Source organism: Mytilus californianus, unplaced genomic scaffold (assembly GCF_021869535.1).
Source record: "Mytilus californianus isolate M0D057914Y unplaced genomic scaffold, xbMytCali1.0.p SCAF_5, whole genome shotgun sequence".
NCBI lineage: Eukaryota > Metazoa > Mollusca > Bivalvia > Mytilida > Mytilidae > Mytilus > Mytilus californianus.
The window spans coordinates 4,104,893-4,124,568 of NW_026262701.1; the positions used below are offsets into that span (position 1 = coordinate 4,104,893).

Consider the following 19,676-nt stretch of genomic DNA (forward strand, 5'->3'; position numbering starts at 1 on the left):
TTTAGATTAATCACTCAACAACTTCCTGTTTACCGAACACTTGTATTATTTTACACATGATAGCCAAGTTGAAAATTTTCGTCACATTTACAACCGTATTAACAAGCATTTGTACTAAATGAGACTTATTTTTTAAACTTTATATCTATACAGTTTCCATTCAATTACTACATCTAGTATTTTGGGAAATGAACATTATTACAGTATTTAGTTTGAAGACTAAAATATGCATTGAACATGGTTCTCTTAAGTCAGTTTTTACTCCTTTGGATCTTATGTTATAACATCTTTAGAATGATGATGATTTAAATCATACCTTCGTTTTTCCGTTATTTATAAGTTTTAGTAGAACGTTTTATTGATAAAACTGAAACACTATATGACAATGATGGCTATAGAAGATATTGCTGTTCTGTTTAGTCCCGAAAGGAATGCTGATGAACTGTCAATCTACCAGCAGCATTTGCTAATTGGTAACGATTTCAATAATAAGTTTTGTCTGACAATTTTCAGTTCATAAAATTATGCAATTAAAGGTTGCAACACCTTGACCCTATACTGTTTTGGTTAATACTATATGGGAATTCAAATATTTTTTTGAAAGTTTAAAGTGGTATAGCGCAAAGGTTTTTATGAATAAATTTCTGCATCAAAACATAAAATGACTATTCAAACCATTTTATTCTATTCCATACCTGTCACATATATGTAATTGTATAAAACTTTTACATTAAAGTTCGTGTGTTTGTTGTAATGTACTTTTGATTGTTCCTAAAAACTTTTCCTGTCTAATGTTGTACCATGTGCGAACAACGTTTTAAGATTTTTATATAAATGTTGGGGCGGATTGAAGCGAAGAGGATTTTCCATTTTGCATCAGGTTTAGCTGTTCAAATGAGGCTCATCGCACAAAATGGCATAGCAACTCGACAGGTTTATACTATTGTGTTCGCCAGACGCGTGTTTCGTCTTCATGATACTCATCAGTGGAGTGAATTGGAAGGCCAAATCAAATACAAAGTGTTAGGGCTTTAAAATAAGTCATAAAAGATACCAGACTTATAATTTTATAGGCCACATGCTCGTTTTGTCTACATAAAACTCATCAGTGGAGCTCAAATCAAAACATTTGGAAGGTCAACTCAAATACGTAGTTGTTGAACAATTACCGAAAATTATGAACAGTTGTTCAAAATATGTCATACAATGTAACTCGTCTTAATTGGTAGTACTGTGTATGCTAACCAATTATGATGCTTTACTATTGGTTTGCTTTTGATATATATATAAAATTTGTCCGCATGGTTTTTGTGCACTCAGATGTTAAATATTTTTGGCTTAACAAACGTTTATTTCCCGAGTACTTGTTGACAGTAATGATAGAAACACATGTTATGTACACAACAATATGAACTAATGACAAAAAAATACAATATAAATTGTCCATCTAATAAAATTCATTGTGCCTGAGAACTGGTCAGTAATACAGGTCTAATACAGAAAAACTGGTTAATACAGAATCTTTACTGGTCTTAATAGAGGATTGTAACTTCCGGTTTTGGGTTCAGAAACTAGATGTGTGTATTACGCGAAATATTAGAATTCAACAAGTTGGATGTTATTTTTCACATGTTACAATCATTTTTTATTTGAATATATACAATTAGGGACCGTAGAAAGGATGAATATCGAGAATAGTCAACCGTAAAAAAATATTTCTCTGAGGGTGCAGTCTGAAGTGAAAGAAATTAGTAGGGTTGATATGATAATTATTTTGTGTCTGGAAATTGCCCTCACCACAAAGGACGAATATTTATGTAAAATATTTGATGGGAGATAACTCATTTAAAAATCAAGATGTTCCAATAATAGAGTTATTTTCCGATGAAATAAAAGGGTCATTCATCCCACATTATATTTTTAGGGTTATTCGCCATTCCTTGCATTCAATTTAAAATCAATCCAATTAGTTCATATTTGATTAGTATGATCTTAATACTGATCGTATTAGTCCTCGATCAGCTTAATGTGGTTATTTAAGTCATTGGTTAATTAAGGTGTCATAAAATGGATTTGTTCATATTAATCCTGTATCATGTCCTCGTAAAGTAATTTAGGGTCTCGACCAGCTGTATTGGCCCTGTATACAACACAAATCGATCTTATACGACTGTACTTGAACATAATACAGGATAGATGCGAAAACATCCATTTAATATCAATATAATTATATCTAGTTTTAATCATAGTTTAGGGATATAATCATTAAATCCAAAAGGTTGATAATAAAAATACACTTTTGTTTAAACAAAAGATATTGAAGAAACAAATCATTAAATGTTATTTACATAACAAACAAAACAAGGGAAAAATAATTCTACGTGACATTAAAGAGAATTACTTGTAATATTGTTACATGTCGGTTTGTTCACCGGATAAAATATTGGATATTCATATGGGGACAAACTGAAATTTGTAATTTGAATTGTTCTAAACTAGTCTGTTAGTTGTCTCGTTTGAAGTATTGGGGACTTTTATTGCTGACTATACGGTATGGGGTTTTCTCATTGCTGAAGGCCATATGGTTGCCTATAATTTCTTGCATTCACTTCATTTAAACTTTGGTGGAAAGTAGTCTTAACTGGCAATCATACCACATCTCCTTATTTTTATATTATACAAACCAATCATATATGTGTCATTTATTTTGTTACCTTATTAAAGATAGAGTTACGTTACTTTTGTTCCATATTTATCAATTTATCTAACAAAACATATTACTCCGGACGCCAACTAAGACTATTGGCATTCAACAATAAGCAAAACCCATACTCCATTGCCGTTATAAAAGGCCTCGAACTGACAATTGTAATATAATTCAAACGGCCTGATTTGTGTACAAAACAATAGACGAAAAACAAATGTGATATTCAGCAACAAACGACAACCACTGAATTACATGCTCCTGGCATAGGATAAGCAAATACAGAATGTGGCGGGGTTTAACTTGTTTACTGGCGCCAAACCCTGCCGCTTAAGGCATTTTAGATAGTTTGTTTTGTGGCAAAAAAATCTATTTGACGTCGTTCAATATTATAAAAATTAATCTCAATTTCTTTTTTAGCGGTATAATCAATCAATAATCAACTCAATGTATCTTTCCATCTTTTCACTTTGGTAATGTTGTTGTCAGTTTTTCATCAACACTAACATTTTCCTACGTTTTGGATTATTCATTGAATAACTTAAGTCTTAACTAGATAAGTAAGTTAAAAGACATCAGGGAATATAGTGTCAATGGAAATTATATTATTACCGGTACTAATTTTACTGCACCAGTGCGCATTTTGACAATTATTTTTTTCTTCAGTGATGTTCGAGGCCAAACTATTTGAAAGTCCATACCTAAAATAAACGTCGAAGAGTCAATAAAAGCAAAAAGGACCAAAAGTAAATCCCAACCCAGACGAATGATCAGAGCTATGCATGAGGAAGATGCATTTCTTACTTTAAAAAAACTGTATAACAGCATATTTTAATCACCCAATATCCGCATTTTCATACCAGAACCGAAGTACTGGCTTTCTGGATTGATAATACCCTCAGAGACAAACAGTCCACCAGCAGAGGTATCGTCCAAGTAGTAGCAAGTAGTAGCATTAACATTAACGGTTACCAATTTTACTGACCCAAGCGTACATTTTGACAATACAGATGAGGATAGTTTTTATTATTAAACCAAGGTTCCAACTTCCTCAGGCAAAGTTGACCTTAGATATAATTGGGAATTACACAGAGTTCCATTTTTGGTCATTCAGCTTATTCTCATGTGTCGGGTCTATACAAACTGACTTCCCATTTTTTGGGGGGCATTGAGCGTTCCTGATGATGGTAAATCCAGAAAACACTTCAGACCTAGAATTTACACTACTGGAACAATGCCCCGTAGATTGGCCGTGAAAATGTCCGTAAAAATGCTGGTGATTTTTACAGTGTTTGTCACGGTTATTTTACGGTGGGCCGTGAAACTTATCCGTGACAAAGCCGTAGAATGACTGTCGTGAAAAGGCTGTGAAAAGTTTGTGAAAAGGCCGTGAAGAGGTGCCATCTGAAAACTTGGGTGAAAAGACCGTAGAAACCCTGTGAAAAAAAATGTACACCGTGAAAAAGTCGTGATAATGCATTATGTGCCCATTGTGAAAAGACCGTGAAATGTAGATATAGTACAGTATATGCCTTTATTTGTCGTGAAAAGGCCATGAAAAGGTGCCAACTGAAAACTTGGGTAAAGAGACCGTAGAAACCCTGTGAAAAACAAAAATGTACACCGTGAAAAAGTCGTGATAAATTATGTGCCCATTGTGAAAAGACCGTGAAATGTACATGTACTACTTTGATAAACAGCCATTCACTGATTGTGAAAACTCCTGTAAAATGTTAAATGTATTTTTCAGGCCATAATTTAACAAAAAACTTAAATGCTTTATCAAGTGAAGTGAAATGCCTGAAAACCTAGTGTAAACATCTACAGACAACTTATTTAAGTACAATGCAAGTGAGACTATGAAAAACCATATTAAAATGCTGTATTTTTTTTAGTTATAGTTGTGACAAAGAATAAAAATATTAATTTTAATAGAACTGTAGTAATTATGTAAAGAAAACATTAAAGCACACAATGTCAATGTGATTAAGTAGCTAAAGTCAGCTGTAACATGTATTGTAGAAATTTTGTACATCTCTTGGGTCTGATTTTACCACTTCAGCAATATTTGTCTAATGTAATCCTTCACTTCACTGCCCTTTTGAATAACTATTCCAGAAAAACAATTATTGAAGTTCCTGTTAATTCCCAGGAAATACTTTTAACTGAAAAGCTCTTCTTTCCAACTGGATTCCTGAACTATTTTATATAAAGACTGCTGTATCCTTTTGCTCTTCATTCCTAGAATAAATAAAGAAACATTACATATATTATACATGTATATAAAAAAACTATTTATATATTCAAAATAATTTTTGGCATTTATGTACATACATGTACTTAAAACAGCTACAATATTATTCCATGCAATACAGGACTTCACGGTTAATGACCCCATATTGAATAGGGGGCAGATTTTCATACTGGAGGTGAAAATTGTATGAAAAATACTAAAAAACATCATTGAAACAGAACAGCCACTTGGAAACATGCATAGGTTTTCCCATATTTTCATACCATTTTCCAGAAAATCTGCCCCTATCCAGTATGGCATCATTAGTAAACGAAGTTCTGTATTGTCAACTTATATTATTTTTTTTTAGATTTTTTAAAGACTAAAGACACTTTTAACATGTTTAAGACAGACTATTAAATTTAAATGATTCTTTGAAGTAATAATATGTATGGCTAAAGCCAAACTTGTCTAGACTAAGTGGCCGTAATGAGTCACAGCTATTTATTTTACAGGGGGGCAGGGGCGTAGCAACTTTTACTGCAGGCACATTCGCCATACCAAATATTTTTTAAACACCTTATTGCCATACCAATTATTCTTATGATATGGCACAAACCCTTATAGAAAGGACATTTTGCCGTACAAATATTAAATACTTTCCCTGCTACGCCTCTGATTAATCCCTTTTGAACTCTGTGTCCCGACGGCCAAGTCAGAAAATACTTAAATAGCTCCCGACACATTCAAAGGGGGTTACGCCTCTGATTATCAGAGTGAACTCCATTTCAGAGATACTCATTGCTATTATAATCATTTCCAATTATCTATGTCTATGTCTACGTAGTGTACTGTACATAAATGTCATTTTTTTTATGTGGCCAGTGTGGGGAAAAAGGACCCCCCCTTTTTTCCCCAAATACATAAACAAAACCAAACCATAATCGTATTTAAAGGATCCGGTAAGTCTAAGAAAACATTAACCGAAATGATTAAAGGAATCAGGTGCAACAGACTCAAATTTAAGTGAATATATCACATGCATGTTTGCCGGTTTCTGCAAATTCAGTGAAAATCAGTTCAATGGAAATGCTCACAAACGTCATCAACATTTTGGTGATATGATGCATAAAAGAATAAAATATTAATAACTTAACTTACCTCAAACTTGCTGTCACTCATCTTGCATCTATAAAGTAAATATTAATCGACCTTCGGCGTCTTTAAGTAACATCATGAACTATTTGGAGGCAAATAACATACTCTACGACCTCCAACATGGTTTCCGAAGATCGAGATCATGTGAATCACAACTCATTCAATTTATACAAGAACTTCATAACAACAACAGCAAAAATATACAAACAGACCTCATTATTATGGATTTTTCCAAAGCCTTCGATAATGTACCCCACAAACGTCTACTCTAAAAACTTAAATTCTATGGCATTGAAGATAACACTCTAAAATGGATTCAGGCTTTCTTATCAGACCGTACACAAACAGTGGTTATAGATGGAATAATATCAAATACAGCACCAGTTACATCAGGCGTGCCACAAGGAACTGTCCTTGGGCCTATACTCTTTTTAATTTACATTAATGATTTTTCCAGAATACCTTGAACACAGCAAATTACGACTCTTCGCTGATGATAGCATTATATACCGAGAAATTACATGTCAACAAGACTGCATAAAACTAAAAACAGATCTTAATGCAGCAGCTAAATGGGAGGCTGATTGGCTCATGGCCTTCCATCCAGGAAAATGCACAATTTTAACCATCACACAGAAAAAGAAACCATTCAAACACGATTACATTCTGCATAACCATATTTTAGAACCAGTAACATCAGCAAAATATCTCGGCGTAACCTTACAGTCTAATTTAAAATGGAACAATCACTACGACAACATCATATCAAATGCAAATAAATCTCTTGGCTTTCTGAGGAGAAACTTCAAAGTATCAAACACCAATATCAAATCCCGTGCATACCAATCCATAGTGAGACCAAAACTTGAATATGCCTGTAGTTTATGGGATCCACACACAGCAGAATATAAAAATAAGCTAGAAATGGTACAGAGGCGTGCGGCCCGTTATGTATGTAACAACTTCCACAACACCAGTAGTGTTACATCCATGTTAAATATTTTTAAATATGAAAGTTTTTGTACAATAAAATTGATTTTTAGATAATTGAAGAATAATATAGCATTAATGGCCCTCACTCACTGAGCGTCGCCTCAAAACCAGACAAATTATGTTCTATAAAGTCATACATGGACTCATCGCAATTCCATCACTAGTCCTTATACCATCAGATACTAGAACAAGAAAATTACATACCCAAACATTTCGGCAAATATCCACCTCTAAAGACAGTTACAAATGGTCATTTTTTCCGCAAACAATCATCCAATGGAACATGTTACCACAAGTTGAAGTAGCATGTCAAACAATTGAAACCTATAGAGATCAGTTGACACCAACTGTTCTCCACAACATAAATTAATTCTATAAATACTGTAGTACCTCGGGGTAGGGTCGGTGGTGCTCCACTGGAGGAGGAGACAGATCCGGAAGACAGAGATCCTCGTTCCGGATCTGTCAATCAAAAACTGGAAGCCAAAGCATATATATAAACACGCTGACAAGTCCAGCTGATTCGAATCTGTGAGATATAACAGAAGAACAGGTTATCGTCACGGTAAGTTGTTAAAAAGCTTACATTGGCGCTGCGAGCATTTTTCGTACTAATTCACTCGGGGAGTTGAATTCTTAAGCGAAGAATACTTCATAAAGGGGCCCAAACAGCACCTCCATTTTGTTTTTAGGGGATCCCTGACAGGTCACCTATTTCTAGTTTTTGGCTACCCACGGTTTCGCTGGTGTAGTCAATTCGGGAGGGAAAGTCAAAGCACAGGGAAGGGAAAACTTTTGTGACTAAGTTTCAGTCACGGATTTGTAATTTTAGGGATTTTTCACACTTGACCGTCTGCGGAACCCTTGTAGGGAATTGTGTGAACCCCATATTCGTTCTGAAAAACCCTTGTAGGGAATTGTGTAACCCCTGAATCCAATTCAGCCGCGCATTGCACTACGTGTTATTCAACAATGCAGCAGCAGTTATAAAAAAAAAGGAGAAAAATTGTAAGTGTCTTAACTTTCAAACCTTACACACATACACTTAATTCCCATTTGCATAAAAATACCTCTGGGGTCAACTTATAAGCTTGATCCCCAGTTATAAAACTTGTTGTTTTAAACAATACCAAATAAAAAAGCCCTTCAGCAGAGACACCGGTACAAGCCCAATTTTAAATAGTTCATTCTATAGTTGTATTACGTGTCACCATGGCTAGAGTGCATGTAAACTCTGCTACTTTTGGGGAATTGTTATCAATTCCGGGGGTTGGGGCAAAAATAGCAGCAAAGATTTGGGAATTAAGGGAGGATAAGGGTATCCTAGAGTTGGAGCATGGTCCCAGCAAATTCGGTTTAAAGAGTGATAGGGGTGTTGGCCGAACCCATGGGTCGGGAATATATCATCGAGGCAAAGGCCGAGGGCAATCTGCTGATACCCAGGACTTTACATGAGGTGGGTAAAGACCCAGTGTTGTGTGTGATCAACCTCTCAGATAGCCCACTCGCAATAACAAAAGGGGACTTACTGGCCCAGGCTCAGGAAGTTGAGGTGGGGGAGCACCAGAGTCCGATGGTATGCAAGATGGAGATGGCTGAACATTCCGAGAAAAAGGAGTTGCCTCAACACTTGCAAGAGATGTTTAAGAGGTCTTGTGCCGATTTATCAGAGGGGAGGAGGAGACCCTGTGTTCCCTGTTAAAGGATTTTCAGGATGTCTTTGCCTGTAGCGATCTCGACCTAGGCCATTTCACTGCCCTGGAGCATAGCATTGACACGGGGGATCACCCGCCTATTAAACAGTGAATGCTGCGCACACCCTTAGGGTTCGCCCAGGAAGAAGAGGCTCAGTTGGAAAAAATGTTACAGTCGGGGGTAATCCAACCATCCGTATCGGAATGGGCCTCGACCCCAGTTCTCATACGTAAGAGGGATGGCAGCGTGAGGTGGTGTGTGGACTATAGAAAGGTCAACGGGGCCTGTTCCCGCCAAATTTTCCCCTTGCCCTTAGTAGAAGAGTGCCTAGACACCCTTGCCGGTAATGTGTGGTACTCAAAGCTGGACGCCAATTCGGCGTACTGGCAGGTGAAGATCAGGGAGGAGGACCGGCCCAAAACCGCCTTTAGCACCAAGTACGGGTTGTTCGAGTTTGCACGCATGGCCTTTGGGCTATGCAATGCCCCAGCCACTTATGCCCGGGTTATTAGCCTTGTACTACGAGGGTTGACATGGAGGGTGGTGTTGGCTTTTTTGGACGATATACTGGTCCTGGGGAGGAATTTTGGGGACCATCTGGCCAATTTAAGAGTGGTATTTGAACGGTTCCGAACGTACGGGCTCAAACCCCGAAAGTGCGACCTGTTTAGGAAGAAAGTGGAATTTCTGGGGAGGATTGTGGGCCCAGAGGGGATGGAAATAGGCCCAGGATACGTAAAAGATAGCAACATGCACCTGGATAGATCCCTAATCAAGTTGGGAATGCCTCCTCGGACACCCTTGGGGGATTTCTTACGGCTAAGGTTGACCCCTGCTCCTGTGGATCCAATCAAGCTGGCAGGAGGGGTGGCAGTCTTCTGCGATCCCAAGACTTGGACCCGTGTGCCGCTCTGGCTGGAACCGGGATGGGTGGGGGCAGTGGGGATCCACCCCAAGAGTGCCGGGATGTTTTAAGATGCCACTCAGCACCGGTTTCACCACCTGGTAACTCACCCCAGTGTGTCCGCCCTTGGAGAGGTGGGGGTGGATTTCACGGTTGAGGAAAGATTACAGGCCCGCCAGATCTCGACCTTGAGGTGGGCGCTCCAGTCGTGTCGCTTTAACCAGCCTGTGGTTTTGCACATAAGAGGCGACCGACTGGACCGGGTTCACGGCCGGGCTCATCGTGAGGTCTTGAAGGTTATGACGGGCCTGGCAATCAATCCGGTGCAACTAATCCATCGTTGCTTCCAGGGGGGGATAGACCAGGTAAGGGAGTGGCAGAGCTCCTTCTGCAATGCATATTTTGGTTTTGGAATGGGCGTCCATTCCTTCAACACCGAGCAGAAGGACGCCATGAGGATGGTACCACCGCATCGAATCCTCCTGGAGAGTGACGCACCTTACTTTCCCCCGCCTAACGCACGACATGGCCACCCTCATCACTTGTTTGAGGTGGCTAAGGCAGTGGGGAAGGTGAGGGCAGAATCTCCACGGGAGATACTGCGGTTGGCACGCCTCAATGGTGGCCGTCTGTACGGAGTGACCACATAGGCTGGCCTCTGTCCCCCTGTGTATATAGTTAGAACAAGAAGAGCCCGTTGGCTACCGTTAATGAATTTAGAGCCCGTTGGCTACAGTTAATGAATTATTAGCCCGTTGGCTATCTGTAATGAATTTAAAATTGAATTTAAATTGAGTTTGTATATAGTCTGCTCCAGGGGAAAATTACTAGGGGGTTCCATGGTCCTAGTGTTATCGGGGGGTTTCCGTTTGTAGTAATTTAAGGGTCCCCATGTTTATTGTACCCCACCCCCAACCCTTTTTTATCCACACCAGTGTGATCGCCACCGGAATTGACCCCTTCCCCCCTTTCCCCTCTTTTGATTCACTCCTTTTTTTAAAAGTCAGAGGGAGTGTAGTACCTCGGGGTAGGGTCGGTGGTACTCCACTGGAGGAGGAGACGGATCCGGAAGACAGAGAGCCTCGTTCCGGATCTGTCAATCAAAAACTGGGAGCCAAAGCATATATATATACACGCTGACAAGTCCAGCTGATTCGAATCTGTGAGATATTACAGAAGTACAGGTTATCGTCACGGTAAGTTGTTAAAAAGCTTACAATACCAATGTACATATTTTTTAATCACTTGGTGTCTTTGTTTCATGTAAATATCACCAAGGTTTCTACAAATTTAAAGATAAATTTTTGTTCATATATAATTTAAATCATATAATCCGCGCATGCAACAGTTCGTAATCTTCAATATAAATGAAGCTGTAACTGTATACCAGAAGAAGAAGAAGTCTTTCAAATTTCCAATTACAACCTTGCGGAAATGTTACAACTACTCTAAAAGAAACACGAATCCGGATACGGTCTGATATTCCGGGAAGTTCTCGTTTTTACATGTTTCGGTTCCAATTAAAATTAATGTTTACATTGTTTATAATAATGTACAGACGAGAAGCAAAATACTTTTCTTTAAATACAAAATATTAATTGGCACAAAGTCATTAATTATAACAATGAATGGTTCCATTTAAAAGTCAGTCCTGTACAGTAGTATTGCATACATATAATAAATATTTAAACAGACATATATTTAAAATGAAAAGTTTATAGGATATTTAGAAAAATGTGAGTGGAAATAATTAGACCATATTACAATAATCACATGGGATGTTTTCAATCTGAATTAGGATAAGAAAAAATTGACAAGAAAAAATATCACGGCCTTTTCACTGGTTTCAACAACCAGTGAAAAGGCCGTGATATTTTTTATTAAGCATGAAAGGACAAATTATCACGGCCTTTTCACGGGATATTGAAATTTCACAGTCTTTTTCTAACATCAAATATTTTTCACGGCCTTTAGAAATATTTTTTTTACAAAAGTCACGGGGTATTTTCACGGGGTTTTCACGGCCCAGTGATATTTCACAGACATTTCACGGCCTTTTCATGGGCTGTTGTTTTTGTAGCAAAAATTGGATTAAGGGTTCCGAAAAAATATCAATAGCTATTATCAATGCAAATGCACTTTCACCAAAACCCGCCTCCCCTGAGGCACACATTTTTGGAATGTTTGGTTTTCAATGCTCTTTAACTTGTCCATTTAACAGTTCTATTTTAGTACCACTGGTCATTCTGATGAAGCCAAATGCGCACCTGCCGTACTAAATATAAGCCTGTCATCTTTGATGAGTTTCTACAATACTTGATATTGTCCTCGAATGTGACATCATCAATTTTATTCTTACATTAGCAACTCAACGAGTGCCAATTTGGAGCAGGATATGTTTACTCTTCCGGACCTGCCTCGGGTTTGGTGGGGTTTGTGTTGCTCAGTCTTTAGATTTTTTATAGTGTTTTGTAGAGTGTTGTTTGTCTTTCGTCGTTTTTCGGCATGTTATTGTCAGTTTCTCTTCGACTTATGAGAAGTGTATTTCCCTTAGGTATCTTCAACCTCTTTTTATATAACTTGTCTAACTAGTTACCAATGAGAACTGGAATATCTGGGTTTTACCAATTAACTGAATTAATTTGACTGATCAATGACATCGGAAGGATGAGTGTCAAATAAGTATGACGTGTTATGACAAATCTGCTGGCGGAGAGTCCTAGTCTAAATTTGACAGAACAACTGTTTCAAAAAGGATGTGCGAAGGAACAGGTAATTACTACATACACAATACCAGTGATCATTTTTATAAATTATCTACTTACAATCAGCTAATAATTCAGCTATTGTATTATATGATAAGTGTCAGTAAGATTAAATATGTTAAGTAGAAATAGGACTTTTGACAAATCTCTTAAATTTAAACATGTTTGCCATCTGTTAGTCTTGTTTATTATGAATAAACGTTTTGTATGTATTTTGCGTATATAATTTCACTACATAGTCATTTTAAGGCAAAGAAATAACTAAAATGTCTATTCCGATAAATCTTTATTTCAAACAAGAAATTTATAACATATTAAATACACAGTAAATGAGTTATCATTTTACTTTATCAATCCTGACTTTAACCAGATTAAATATTTTCTAAAATTATATTTGAACCTATCCTGTACTCCAGAACAAATTGTACAGCACTGTGATTATTAGTAGTATTTGTTGTGGGAATCTGGTTAGTTGTATTTTGGTGCATACGATCTTGGAGGGTAATATGTAGGCGGATATGCTTTCTTAGATGGTGCATAAGATTTTGATGCTTTCAAATTTGTTAGTTCGCTAGCGTGGTTTAATACCGCCGTCTTTGTTTTAACATGGTGGAAATTTACATATTTTCCCTTTGGGTTATATTTAGTTGGATACGAGTCATCATGGTCATATGAAGATGGATATGCATTCTTAGATGGTTCATAAGATTTTGATGCTTTCAAATGTGTTAGTTCGCTGGCATGATTCAATACCGCCGTCTTTGTTTTAATATGGTGCAATTTTAAATATTTGACCTTAGGGTTATATTTAGTTCGATACGAGTCCTTGGGGTCATATGAAGGTTCATATGCATTCTTAGATGGTGCATAAGATTTCAATGCTTTCAAATTTGTAAGTTCGCTAGCATGATTCAATACAGCCGTTTTTGTTTTCATATGGTGCAAGATTACATATTTGCCCTTAGGGTTATATTTAGTTCGATACGAGTCCTTGGGGTCATATGAAGGTTCATATGCATTCTTTGATGGTGCATAAGATTTCAAATTTGTTACTTCGCTTGCATGATTTAATACCGCTGTCTTTGTTTTAACATGGTGTAATTTTACGTATTTGCTCGTAGGATTATATGTAGGTGAATACGAGTCCTTGGCATTCTTGGATGGTGCATACGATTTTGAAGCGTGTAAATTTGTTAGCTCGCTTGCATGTTTCAATACCGCTGTCTTTGTTTTGATATGGTTCAATTTAACATATTTGCCCTTAGGGTTATATTTAGTTGGATACGAGTCATCATGATCATATGTAGGTGGTGCATAGGATTTTGATGTGTGCAATTTGGTTTGTTTGCTCGAATGTTTCAAAATTGCCGTTGAAGTTTTAGCATGATGGAGTTTTACAATCTTTTTTTTAGGTTGGTACTGCATCTTAGGTTTGTATGAAGGCGCATATTTCATTTTCGGTTGGTACTGTGGATAATACTTTGGTGTGGATGCGTACTTAGGCGTGTATTTCATTTTAGGTTGGTACTTTGGATAATACTTTGGTTCAGGTGCGTACTTAGATGGGTATTTCGTCTTAGGTTGGTACTTTGGATAATACGCTGATTTTGGTGCGTACTTAGACGGGTATTTCGTCGTCTTAGGTTGGTACTTTGGATAATACGCTTGTTTTGGTGCGTACTTAGACGGGTATTTCGTCTTAGGTTGGTACTTTGGATAATACGCTTGTTTTGGTGCGTACTTAGACGGGTATTTCGTCTTATGTTGGTACTTTGGATAATACGCTTGTTTTGGTGCGTACTTAGACGGGTATTTCGTCTTAGGTTGGTACTTTGGATAATACGCTTGTTTTGGTGCGTACTTAGACGGGTATTTCGTCTCAGGTTGGTACTTTGGATAATACGATGGTTTTGGTGCGTATTTTGACGGGTATTTCGTCTTAGATTGGTACTTTGGATAATACTTTGGCAGAGATGGATATTTAGATCCTGAAATTAAATAGTAAAAAATAAGTCTTTTACTTTTAAAACATGCATAGGTTGAAAACAACTACAGAAATTTCACTCAGCCGTTTAATAAAATAAAATATGTCTAGAGTCGTTATGGGTAATAGATGTTTTAGTTGTAAATCATGAGGTTTTTCAGCTTTTCCCCTTCTTTTTTAAAAAGTTATACTTTTTGAAAAATATATAAATAAAATGCTTGTTTCTTGATTTTAGATTTATTTCATTTGTTGATATCAAATATATAAATCAGATTATTGTGAATTTTCTGAATCTTAGTTATTGGCACATACAAAACTTATAATTTGGGGATAGCTGTTCAATTTAAGATAGAAAAAAAAATATGCGATGAAGTGGCTAATGGTTAATTAATTATTCTACTTGACAGTTACTGCGCATTTAACATGATATTTTTAAAAATTTTTTCTTTTCTTTTAAAATAGTTTTTTTTCAATCCAAGGCTCAAATATGAAATCATTGTGTTACACAGAAAAAATCGACTATAAGTTTTTTTTTATCATAAGGTCCGAATGTTTAATATGTATTGTTTGTTCCTGATTGTTTAAAAAAACAATATAGAGAATAAAAAGCCGTATTTCAAAAACAAAAGGCACAAATTATGCAACAACGCAGATACTCTTAAAAGACATATATAGATTGATATGCAAGTAGTTTGCAATCTCTGTGTGAACGAAAAAATACAAATAAAGAATATTTCAAGGTACATTGAAAAGCAGTTGCATAGGTACAGTATACCTTACTACTATACTTTTAATTTATATTATCTAACAATACACTTTATGAATAAAAGCTATTTTTCGCCACAAATAATACATTTATTCTTTATTAAAGATAACCATGCAATATATGAAGTGATTGTTATTTCTTACCATATTTTCCTTGGTTGTAGTAGTTTCCTGTATTGTATTTTCCTGGGTTAAATTTTCCTGCGTTGTAGGCTGTGGCACTTGCATCTGTAATGATACACCATTTAGTTAGATCAAATGTTTTACTGGACATTAGGAAGATTTTTGTTTAAGAAAACCACAATATATCTATCTAGATATTATTTGATTTATTTAACAGAATTACTCTTTTCGATTTCATATTTGCTAAACAAATTGTTTGCTTTTTCATTAAGATATATGATTACAATTTATGTATCGGTAATTAAATAAAAAAAAATGTGGTTCTTTCGAAAAAGCCGACATAACTGCAGCGACCATCAATGAAAAATAAAGATAATGTACCTGGAAATGCCTTTTCCAGATGTCCTTTAAGTAACAGCAATAACATTATCAGTTTTAATGCAACAGATTCGCATTTTGACAATGACAATTAAAGTCTCTTCAGTGATGATCGAGTTCAAAATATTTTAAAGTAAAAAATATTGATACAAACATTGAAGACCGAATAAAACAAAAAATGACCAAAAGTAATGCAAAACCCGGACAAGGATCACAATTATTTCGAAATTTTATAAGAAGACATTATGCCAGATGTTTTTTTAACTATTCATATTGTTATGTTGCTGTCTCAATGATAACAATACTATAATATATATCCTCAACCATATTAGATAGAAGATTACAAATATTACCAATCTTTACATGATGGTTGATAGATAAAAAAAAATATATATATATTTATGTAATTATCAAGAATAGACCTTAGTGCTATTTGTAAACCTGCGACACTTTAACCGAGATATTGCGACTCATAACTGTTGCCATCACAAAACAATTATTTTTCGTTTCTATATATGTTACCGTTTGTTTTTGTTGCAGTTCAGGTTCTTTGTTGTTCCGTTGTTTCCCTCTTATAGTTGATGGGTTTCCCTCGGTTTTAGTTTGTAACCCGGATTTGTTTTATCTCAATCGATTTATGACTTTTGAACAGCTGTATACTACTGTTGCTTTATTTAATGTTAGACATTTTTTTTAATTGTCACATCAATATTATATAGGAACATTTTAATGTCCAATAATGTCGGACAAATACCCAAAAGATGTAAAAAGAACTACTTGGTACAGAGAATTTGACTTGGGAAGTATACAAGTTTACCTGTTTTTGCATAATTTGTTTTCACTTTCAAATCATAATCTTTTATACAGGAAATTGTTAAGATAGTCTATGTATGCACTGTTTCGTCGAAACTCAAAGATCACCTTACAAAAAAGCAACTCTTTTATGGAAAACAATGTCAGTCGTAAAACTACTTATCCGATCGACACTGCTGTTTTTTTTCCGATCACTTCATTAACATGATCTAATCTAATTTCAAGCAGACCACTTCTCTGTTATTCATGAGAAATGAATCATTACTTAAAAATTGATAATCAAGTGTTGTTGACAAAAAAAAGAAGTACATACGTGCAGAAGCTACATTATACGGATCTACATATCTTTTATCTGCAGAAGCTGAAAAAACCATAATTGGTTTCTATTAAAAGTTTAAACTTAAACATGTTTATATACTAGAAACTGCTTTTGTTTACTTTAATCCTTTAAATATTGTTCTACATGTACATGTAATAATAAGATCGATAGAGTACTTGCTCCTATTTCATTTTTGTATCCCTGATTTGTCACTTCTTAATCGGTTGACGAGATTTAAACCTCGGCAAACTACTGTCGATTTATCATTCTTATGGTTAAATACTCGACAAAAGTTATATTCATGCAATGTGTGCCTATAAGTACATTTAACTCATGAACAAGTGAATTCAGATGATCGATTTAATGGAAATGAAAATAAGGCACATTCAGAATATATAATTTTCTTTATTTAGAAAAAGGTTTGTTTAAACCTTTACTTCAAACCAGTGTCATCTATTTATGTCCTTAAAACCAATATTGCAACTTTCGTTTCTATCTATTTCTTTACTGCTATTTGCGAGAGGAACGCCATCTTCTTTTTTTTGTTGTATTCGGTAAAGGCCAACACATATACGAAAATATATTATCATACTTTTTATGTTCCCCATTTTCTATTCACAGTATAGTTAATTTTAGATAACTATGGTAAAAATTCAAGACGAGATATGTTTTTATAATGTTTTTGAATGATATTTTGAAAAGTAGCATTACTAGTTTAACGTATGATTGGGTTTTTAAATTGATATGGATTATTGTATGTCGATATCTAAATTTGACGAATTTGACGATGAAGTTGAAAAATAATCAAAATTGAGTGATTTTAATTTATTATAGTTTGTGAAAGCAAGGTAGAATATTGTTGAAAAAAGTAAATGATACCCATAAAAAAGAAAATATTGAACTGATTTTTGGAAATAATATGGTTAGTGAAATCAAAGATGTTTTTGTTATTCATTTCTTAATCTTTTTCTTTTTATTGTTGCATGGAAAGACAAACAGTCATTATCTTCTTTTTTCGAAACTGTTAATGTTCAACATCTGAAATTCTAAAACACTTGCATATCTGGTTTTCTTCTAAATTGACTTTGTACAAATGTTTAATTTTTAAACAGTACTTGTATACATCCACACTACTAAATAATTTTTTTTTTTCTGTTTTAAGATGTTAGAATATATCTGAATCTTCGGTCATGGAAATAAAAAAAACCCTCATAAATCATTTTACTTGCAATTGTGAAGGTACAAAGCTATTATATCCATCTAATAGTTAGTAAGAAAGTATGATATATAATAAAGTAAAGAACAAAAATTCAAAAATCTTTTTTAAATGGTATTAATGATGAAAAAGATCAAATATACTTGATTGTATCGAGAGAAAAAAATCCTTACCAAAAGTGTAAACTGCAACGAGGCACAAGAGAGAAAGATACAAGTGTTGTCCTTCCATTGTGGATTCAAATACCTTGTACAGTAACACAATATGAGTTGCTTATTTATACAAACGCATAATGTCAAAATTAAAACATTTAATTCCGTAAAGATGTTGTAATCAAAAGGTGTAATAATTTAACAACATCAACATTTCTAATAACCAACCAAGTGCAACATATTAATGTTGTAACTATGGAATTAAGCTGATTTAAAGCTCTGGATGTAATGGTGTATAATAATCGTGTGCCGTTAATCAAGGGCATGTTTCAATTTCATATGTTAAAAAAAAACCTTTTGAAAGAGGAACCTTTTGAATATATGTAGTTAACTCTTGTTTTAATTTTAGATAAGGAAAATTTAATGAACAAATCTAAATTTAATTGACAGTGTGGGAACATCGCATTTGCGCGCATTTTGATTAAGTTTAAAAAAAGTTGCGCACAATTTGTTTTACGTTTTCTCGTATTCATTTTACAGGTAATATTTATGAATAAAAAGAGAATTTATAATGAAGATTTGGAAATGTTTAATCTTGAGGTCATAAATCCTGAGTTGAAATTTCAGTTTCATCTATGTAGGTATCTGGGTTCTTGGTCATAAAACTTTACTCAGTACTCGGAGTACAAAATTTGTGCTCGAAACACTAAATCCAGGATTTCGATTGGTTGATTTCTGAGTCTGAGTACGAAAATCGTGCTCGAAAGTTTTATGACCGCAAGGCCTGGTTTTGAATACATTTGTGGTGTTATTTTTGGGTAATCGCTGGTAAACTAGCCAGTGTAATTGGACTATTTTGGCTCTAGCCTTTGTTAGTCTTGTATTATTTTTAATTTTAGTTTCTTGTGTACAATTTGGAGTTTAGTATGGCGTTCATTATCACTGAACTAGTATATATATTTGTTTAGGGGCCAGCTGAAGGACGCCTCCGGGTGCGGGAATTTCTCGCTGCATTGAAGACCTGTTGGTGACCTTCTGCTGTTGTCTGTTCTATGGTCGGGTTGTTGTCTCTTTGACACATTACCCATTTCCATTCTCAATTTTATTTTGGTGTTGATACTTGATAAATGTTCAGCGAATAGTTAAAAAATAATTTGTGACTACCAAGGTTCTCCTTCTCATACATAATTGTTCCTTGGCTTCTTTTGGCAGACTTGTATAGTGATTCAAACTATTCAAAATTTCTTATTTTAATTTTTAGATGCCATTTTGATCTTAACGCTATCTGAAATGTCTGAACAACCGGTACTTCTATTATGTAGAAGTGCTCAATAATTTCACTTTTAGTTTATTCAGTGCTGTCATTTTTCATACATCAGTATGATTTTAGTTTTCCATAGGTACTTAACAGCTTCTGTCCTTTTAAATAAAAGGTTGGCAAGTTTGTCCTTGACAATAAAAAGAAAAGGGTTAG

At 35.1% G+C, this 19,676-nt stretch overlaps 1 protein-coding gene across 1 annotated transcript; it reads right to left on the bottom strand.

The window, feature by feature from the left end:
- Positions 1-12,745: 12,745 nt before the first annotated feature.
- LOC127701045 (adhesive plaque matrix protein-like) lies at positions 12,746-18,337 on the bottom strand. The gene is made up of 4 exons (XM_052204817.1): positions 18,224-18,337; positions 16,829-16,876; positions 15,346-15,429; positions 12,746-14,440 (listed from the first exon to the last, which is right to left on the bottom strand). Exons 1-4 carry the CDS (start codon positions 18,279-18,281, stop codon positions 12,921-12,923), a joined length of 1,710 nt encoding a protein of 569 aa, XP_052060777.1. The 5' UTR covers positions 18,282-18,337; the 3' UTR covers positions 12,746-12,920.
- Positions 18,338-19,676: the final 1,339 nt, after the last annotated feature.

Bases quoted from the DNA above. Each gene is read 5' to 3' on its own strand.
- LOC127701045 (XM_052204817.1), bottom strand. From the start codon at position 18,281: ATGGAAGGACAACACTTGTATCTTTCTCTCTTGTGCCTCGTTGCAGTT. The intron at 16,877-18,223 runs GTAAGGATTTTT...TGGTTTTTTCAG, and splicing joins CGTTGCAGTTTACACTTTTG to CTTCTGCAGATAAAAGATAT. The intron at 15,430-16,828 runs GTATGTACTTCT...GTATCATTACAG, and splicing joins GTATAATGTAGCTTCTGCAC to ATGCAAGTGCCACAGCCTAC.